Raw genomic sequence first — 8466 nt, 5'->3', positions numbered from 1 at the left:
GACTAACATATATTTCACCACCCAAATTCCACAAAGGAAGTGCACACAACATCCAGTCCTTGTGAAAAAGTTAATTAGCACTGTTGGCTGCATCAAATGAAATGCTACCCAAAAACAAAAGTAGCATACCAACTTATGCCCTCATAGAATTAAAACCTACTGCTATAAGATTGACACCATGAAGAGCACAGGACCTGCAGGAACTTATATAGCTAAGGCAAATCCAGCTGTCCAACAGCTAGCATAGCTTACCACAAGACAAGGTACATACATCGCCTTCACCATCACATAATTTTAGTCAAAGCAAAAGGCTTGGCGATGTCACAAAAACCAGTTTGCCTGCCTTTAATGATACATGATGTATGTAAAATCTCTGGTTAAGCCACACACACAACCGAAAACTCTACAGGGAATGTCTGACCAAAATGTTGCCAGAACTTGTGCTGAACAAAGCTAGCTTACCCATTTCAAAGGCCCCCTTGGAGTAACAGCACCTCAATCGTTGCATGCAAAATTTACAATGACTCAAGCTGTGTTGTCTGTAGAGTAACAAACTTCAAAGGTAATTTGTACAAGCTTGAAACTGCTTGCTCTTCTCTCTAACAAAACACTACAATTGGGTGGTTTTAAGTTCATTCTTGATAACCATGTGAGACATGTCGTACAGGAAAAACAATAATTTCTATGTGCTTCAGCAAGCCCCATTGCAAGTTTCCAGCAGCTATAATCTCCTACTTCATTTAAATGCAACAATCCAACAGATATATACACAATTATACAGACATAGACCAAACCGGCTCATCTGAATTTTGCACCATAGACAATATGTCAGCATCCAAGATCTTCAATAAAACCATCCCTCAAGAACGGATCAATGATTGCAACAAAATCAGTAAAGATAGGTCTTCCTGCTCAATCATTACTGACCCTTTCAGCAATCAAGACGAAAAATTGAAACCCGAGCTAGGACCTGTCTTTGAGTACAGGATCAATGGACCGCCCAAGTGCGAGTAATTACATGGTGTGGTTAATCCGACTCCTCTTCCCTTGTCTCCAACATAATAGCATCTCCGTCAGGATCAGGAGAAACAAACAACCCCCTGATGATCTGCTCCCGGTGATCATTTCTATCACTCGAGGCTCCAGTTGATGACGTCAAGACATTGCTGCCTTCACCTGAACTTTCTGCTCTTGGAAGCGCATGCAGCTGAGACATTGTTGTTGCACTTCGAAGCCAGGGAGAAAGGCTCGAAAAGTGTCGTTCTGAAAGAGCACTGCCATCATAACCATTGTTCATGCCTCTTTGAGTGCCATCAGTTGGTGCACTCAAAAGGATGCCCTGCTGCTCTGAAGAATTGTCGGTTTCAGCAGAATAGCGTGTTACAACTGGTTGTCCAGGAAGACTTCGAAGAGTCAGTGTATCCTGAACCCTTTGATCTTCAAGCAAAGCATCTCCTCCTCTGGCCCCTGAAAACTCTCCTGCCGCAAGTCTTCGTGCACGCAAGTGTTCATAGTCAGGATCATCTGTGGCCAACTCATGTCGGCAAACAGGGCATGAATTGTGCTGCTCAAGCCATGGCAGAATGCAGTCAGGATGATACATATGGCTGCAGGGCAACTGCTTAACCGGTGAGAGCAATTCAAACTCCTCTTTGCAAACAGCACACTGAGCAGCATCTGTGCCCAAGTGGTCCTTGGAAATGGTGATGGTAGGCAAGGCAACAACAGCCGACTTAGAAGCTGGAGGGGTGCCGTACTTGTTTGGGTCATTTTCGGCTAGCTGCTGAATAAGGTGCTCAAGCCCAGGCCCAACAAAGTAATCTCCGATAGTCCCCGGAACGCGCGAGGGTGCACCATTATCAAGCACATAATCGCCCTCGCGCAAGCTCAGCAAATTTTGAATGCGACCCTGAAGAAAAAGAATTGGGTTTAGGGCACGTGCATCTGTACCAAGTCTTAAAATTTGTGGGGCTTCTTCATTGTTGCTGGCATCACTACCATGAGCGGCAGTGGGTGTAACCTGCATGTGGGATAGAAAGCTTGACATGTCTTCTAGTAGCTGACCAAAGCCAGGGCCCATGTAGTCAATTTCATTGAACGTAAATTCTGATGAGGAAGGCGAATCCTCAACAGCCGAACCTCCATCTGGACGCTCCTCAATGAAATCACTATGACAATCTGCACAGATCAAGGTATCTCGGCTTGCCAATTGCACTGTTTGCTCACAATGGTAGCAATAATAGACGAGCCCTGGGTCAGTTGCCATGGCAGGCAGCACCTGCTAGAGTATGAACAGATGTAAGTGGGTGAGTGTGCGCGTGTGTAGATGTGCGTGCACGTGCATGCCTGCCTCTTTGGCGATCGGAGTGTCACATGCGCGCGCGCGCGCACACACAAGACATGCAACAAATTCGCAGCCACACGCGCACACAGCTGAACAAGATGAGACTTACCTCGTCGAAAGGAGGAATGGCGCCTTAGAAACTCATGAAGCGCCAGAAGGGCAGAGAACCGCCTCCTTCAGTTAGAAGGTTGACGCTCTGCTAAAAAGAGTGCGTGACGAAGCTAATCTCGCCAGGCACTCAGGTTGTGAAACGACATGAAGGTGAAGAAGCCTGCCGTCCCCGCCATTTCATCTCAACGCAAACAATAATTGCAGCAAAGCCATATAAAATTCAAGGCCCACGTCCTTTTCACTCCAGCACACAATATATCATTTTAAAGCAACCGACCAAGCCCCTCACTCCTCATCACTATATCACCCGGGGATCGAACTCGGGCACATTTTTTTCGTGATAGCGGGCATCCGTTGGATGGCGTCTTAGTTTACTATTTAGGGCCGACTTTAATTTTTCCTGCACTTGTTCACTTTATCACGCTACGAAGTGGTGTGTTGAACAACCAAACCCACGCGGGCACGTGGTTAATGCACTACCATGCCAACGCGAGGGTCACGGGTTCGAGACCCAGCAAGGGAATGGGGAAGTCATTGCCACTGACCTTTAGTGGCCTTCCATTCTCCTCGAGATCCGCTCAAAACTTTACCGCCATCGATCCCACGTTCCGGGCTTTATTAAAGACCTTGTGTGATCTAGTGTTTCGCCGGGGGGCGGGGGTTTTCACACAACTATCGGGAGATGGGGTCAAGGGCTTGGTCCCAACATCAATCACGCATCATAAATCTTAGGATGAAAGTAATCCCGAGTACACAAGATTAGTTTCAAGGGGGTGAGAGGGGGGAGCACAACGTTTACTCAGACAAGGTGCCGATAAATTTCTCCCCCGCTCCAAATCTGCCGGTTTTTTGCTACAACCTCTACGATCTTTCTCTTGTGTGCTACCACGCTAGCCTTTTGAAGGATCTTCCTCACTGGAACCCCCCCTCCATCACCTAGCGTTTTGGCATTTGCAACATTCTACAAGATGGAAGCTACATTTTTTCTAGTAGGGGGCATCACTACACATTCTACTCATGGATTTGGTCGGTTCTACCCTCCGCTTCCTTCGGCTTGGAATTCGATGCCAAAACTAAACAAAAATGATGTGTTTGTACTTTTTTACATTTGTTTTGTTGCTGAATTCTCTCTGTTTTAGTCCCTCCAATGACTGTGCACACAGAGATCTGCCCTCTATGGGCCCTCTGCACTACTCTGACCATGCCAAGAGTGTACGCCTATGCTAAAGTTCATCTTACAGATGTGTTTTCAGCCCCTTGTAGTTGAATTTTTGTGTGGACAACATCCTATCAGCTTGCGTTTTATGCGTTGGAGGATGTTGTCGTTTGAGAAGACACCATCTGGTGGTGGCATGTTCAATCTATAAATGATTGTTACAATCATTGATAGCTTCTGACAGGCATTCGATTTGTGGGAGATCCATCCATTCCAAGGTGGTTGCATACTTCTACATGGGGTTGTGACTTGTGGATGCTTTGGACACACCTATGCATTCATTAGAGGAGGACATACGAGATATGGCCATGCTATTGGCATATGAAATCATGATTTTCCTAGAGAAGACACCACCACCTTGGGGATAGAGACTTGCCATTGGACCTTGGTATGATGTGTACATTGCCTACATGGGAGCGTACACACATGGACTTGAGGAGAGGATCATGGATCTCTTTTATGGCACATCAATTCGCAGGGTTTGTAGATTGAAATGCTTGACTCCTTTGTGCAGTTAACTTGTGAGATTTGGGAGATCTGGGTTTCTTTGGCTATATCCAGAGGCGCCGTAGGCTTGGCTTGGGTGGCCTTGTTGTTGCTCTTCTATTCTTCGGATCAATTGGATTGTTACCGCCATAGTTACTTACACTCACCCTCGACAACCTTACAATAGACTTCTCTCCCGACCTAGGCATATGTTCTCTCCCAACTCATGTAGATTGAAAGCCCCATTGAGTTTTCAGTGTGGTGGCATTATTGGTGTGGATCATGCTTTCATTGACACTGGAGAATTGGAGGTAGGAGATACATGTGTGATGACTCATATATGCTACTTTGGCACCCCTCTTGATTGCGCATATTGCTTAGTCTATCTTTCCCTATTCTTAAAGGATGACCACAACACAAATTCGTACATTGGCTTTCCCTTGTCATGGAGGATGTTTACAAGCAAACTATTTAGTCAAGATCTCCCACATCTTGGAGGACTCTACCTATTTATATGGGACACCATCTATTTATTGAGACGGGACACCATTTGGTGGTGTCCTTGCAGTCCCCATAAAGTTTATCGATGATTGATGTAGCATATGATAACTTCTACAATGTAAACCCTGAGTGTGGTTTTCCTTGTTATGGAGAACTTTTGCGGTGCAAACTTCTTAGTCTGGCCTTCTTAGAGTTTTGGTGGATGAGTCATATGCCCACTTTGGGTTTTAGCTTCTTCCCTTTTCCCTCAAATGAGTAACCACAAATTAAACCTTCATTGGTAGGATTTGAAACTTACGGGTCTATTGGCACTCCTTTATAACCATTAGGTCTATCTCAGGAGGAGTTGGTACACTCAGTTTGGGACCTATCTTTTGAAGCAATACCTTCCTTTATAGAGGTGGAGAGCAAGAGTTGTCTCCATTGCTTGTCACCACATCTTACTATGGAGATTTCTTGGTGGTTATAATTCCCCAGACCGATGCTACACTCATGGAGTATTGTCCATGTGTGGACATAACAATAGACATAGAGGCCTCACATCTTTGACTCCTAGCGATTTTCCAACATTGGGTGATGAGAGGGGCTTTTAGGGTATTCATCACTCCTATTACTTCACTTTGGTCTAAGGCATACTTGTACGACTAGCCTACTTGCCGATCTAACCATCCATTGCATGTGGTCCACTTGAGCCATTTTGGTCCAATTGCTCGTTTTTTTGTTGTGCTGCACACATGGCTTATTATCTTATAGACATCCCCCTTTATTTATGGCTTGTGGGGCCTTTCTAATCGCCTACCCTTCTTAGCCCCTCTTATGATATCTATACAAGAGAAGGGTGGTCATTTTGACACACATTGATGATATTATATTTGTTGCCCTGAATGGACTTCTGGCCATGATGAGGATGGGGGGTTGATATGCCCCATCCCCACATCTCTGGCTCTCTCTCTCTCTCTCTCTCTCTCTCTCTCTCTCTCTCTCTCTCTCTCTCTCTCTCCTGCACTCGTGGACTCTCACAACGTCAACATCTTAAAGTGGAGGCGGTGCATCCAACACAACAAGGGAGATTGATGGTTTTTCTTCTGGCCCTTCTGAAGATTTTTAGGGGTGCATGGGTGCCATTGGTCCCTCTATGCAATGTTGTTAAAGTCCTTAGAGTCTACGATAAGGGCAACCTACATATAATAAATATCATGTAGTCACTACCTCTGAGCATAACTTGGCACGTCAAAAAGGATGAAGTGAATAATCACTCAATCTTTTACAAGGATCTACAAGTTTTAAATTAAGTGTCGAACATTTGTGAATTTTCTTCAAGAAAAGCTTAAAATCTCCCAAAAGCGTTCAAATATGCACTTTTTGAAAAATACGCTAAAGGTCGACTTTTTGTGAGCACCACCATGGGTCAAGGTTATGTTTTGCATGTCCAACTCAAAACAATGATATGGGTTCACGAGATATGGTCTTCCAATAGAAATAGTTGGTGATTGTGCTACACATTGTTTGAAGTGATTGAACACTTATTGGTGGGTGAAGTCATGATAATTCATGATAAGTCTACACCATACTGCATGTAGGTAAATAGATAAGCAAAACACACGAGGAAAATCTTGACATTGGTACTCACAAAGGTAGTGAGTTTGGGAAGACCATATTGGGAAATGCAGTTGCATTCTGCATTATGGGCCTTTGAAGTAGCTTACAAAATATTACATGACACCATACCTTTCAACCTAGTGTTCGGTATAGATGATATACTGCCTATGGAATCTCTATCGCCAACACTATGGATGGCATAGATACTAGAATGGATAGGCCAGGAGTTGTAAGAGAGATTGGAGGAACTAGAAGAATCCTAACATCAACATCTTGCATCCATTGCTCATATCTATGCATGTAAATGCAAACAAAAATAGTTTTTTTGACACAATATTGATAACCAAAGAGCTATAAAAAGGGGATTTCGTACTGTGTCCTCACTAAACAACATATCCCTAAATTTAAGAAGAAAATAAATTGACCATTTAACATTGAAGATATCTCACCTAGTGGAGCGATCAAATTAGTATTTGTAGACAGTGATATTATGAACAATTGGATTAGTGGATGCTAATTACACAAATACCATTTTTCGCTAACTAATGATGTGTTTGTATTACGAGACTGGGCACCCTCCTGTTGTATGTGGTTAATTGCAATTGGGATAGCTAGCTTAATGGTTAATTATGTACTGTCTATTTGATTTTACTAATAGTAAGTGCATGATGATTTGTAGATTGGAATTCAGGGAGTTGAGAAGGAGGCACCGACAAATAATAATCCTCTCGATCATTTTATCCTTGCACAATATTTTAGATCTTTTATCAATAAGCCACTATGGCTGCTTTGTAAGTAGGACAGTGATGAGAACTCACCCTAAGAGGGTCATGCAATAAGTAATGTGTTCCACCCATAACTAAAGTGGAACTAAGTGTAAAAGAGGGGCCTCCAATTTTGGCACCCATAACTCAAATAATAAATTAATTACCAAACTCCACAAGAAGGGTGCAATGGAGTTTGGGGCTATGATTTTAGGCATTTCTTGTGTAGATGCCCTAAAATTTCCCTTCCCTCTCTCATACACTAAATTGTGTTACTCTCTGTACTCCATGATTATGTCTACATGATCTCTTACAATCCCTCTTACACTCTTTCCTTGTCAATCCATTCTTTTTGTGTGTGTGTGTGTGTGTGTGTGTGTGTACTTTAATTTGGAAGATAAGGTGACATGTTGATGGCAAAGTCTATGAGGAATTGTTGATTTGTCTAAGCAACTGGTCTCCCCAACTCCCAGCAGTGGTATCAGATCTTTGATTCGAGTTATTCGGCATGGGATTTTAAATTTTTGAAGGAATCCTTGAACTGGCAAACTAATTGGCAATTTATTCCACAAATTTTACTTATCGGCAACATAATTGGGTATGTGCAACATTTAATTCGAGATAAATTGCTAAAGTTGATGGATTTGTGAAGACATGCGGGTGAGCAATCAAGAAGAAAGTGATTCTAAAGAGCTTTAAGAGATTTGGTGAATTCGACTCGACATCCTAAAGAAAAGGAGTAACGAATTCAGGTACCGATTCATTGGGAACATGAAGCGGGAAGGAGGTTAAGAACGACTTTGATAGCCTTTTAAGAGCTTCTAAAGCTTATGAGGTCAAAAACACCAGGGCAAGCTCCTTCAAGTTGAAAAGGAGAAGGAAAGAATTGACGATTGCCCCAAGGATCAAGACTTTTGACGAGCTCAAGTAGTTCATCTTCATGAGATTCTACTGTGGGAGCAAACCCTTGCATGCAAAAGGCTAACCCTGTTGAGCTCCATCAAACCCTGCAAGGCTGGTACTGACGATGGTGCCTTGGGTCCTTGAGTGGTTTTGCCTTCTGCCTCTCGGCCTGACAAGGCTTGCAGAGCTCGCCATTTCCCAACACGCGCGCTGTCTTTGCTAGTGAACTCACTGTCGACCTCTCCCTTTCACACCTTTTTTAACCATAAAAGGTGTGTTTTAAACTTAAGCTTTGCCCGGCCGCCCAGTGAGCACCAAGGCCATCCCTTATAAGAGCCTATTCACCCCTTCACTCAACCCTTGGTCGGTCGTGGACACAAAACTTCAAAAGGAAACCCACAGATCTCCTTGGCCGCACAACATCAATTCCCTTTGTAGCTCAAAGGGAAAATTGACCGCCCATCATCCAAAGTATTTGTAATCCATCCTTGAAAAAAAAATAAAAATCCCTCGGCTACCCGCTCTTTGCCTACTCGACGACC

The 8466-nt window shown here is 43.6% G+C and overlaps 1 protein-coding gene across 1 annotated transcript; it reads right to left on the bottom strand.

Moving 5' to 3' along the window:
- Positions 1-621: 621 nt before the first annotated feature.
- LOC147423016 (E3 ubiquitin-protein ligase RING1-like) lies at positions 622-2593 on the bottom strand. The gene is made up of 2 exons (XM_086501681.1): positions 2454-2593; positions 622-2278 (listed from the first exon to the last, which is right to left on the bottom strand). Exon 2 carries the CDS (start codon positions 2264-2266, stop codon positions 1028-1030), a length of 1239 nt encoding a protein of 412 aa, XP_086357807.1. The 5' UTR covers positions 2267-2278; positions 2454-2593; the 3' UTR covers positions 622-1027.
- Between the last annotated feature and the right edge of the window lie 5873 nt (positions 2594-8466).

This window comes from Adiantum capillus-veneris, chromosome 26 (assembly GCF_014529385.1).
Source record: "Adiantum capillus-veneris isolate H3 chromosome 26, ASM1452938v2, whole genome shotgun sequence".
NCBI classification, from domain to species: Eukaryota; Viridiplantae; Streptophyta; class Polypodiopsida; order Polypodiales; family Pteridaceae; genus Adiantum; species Adiantum capillus-veneris.
This window is presented reverse-complemented; position numbering and strand designations above follow the sequence as displayed.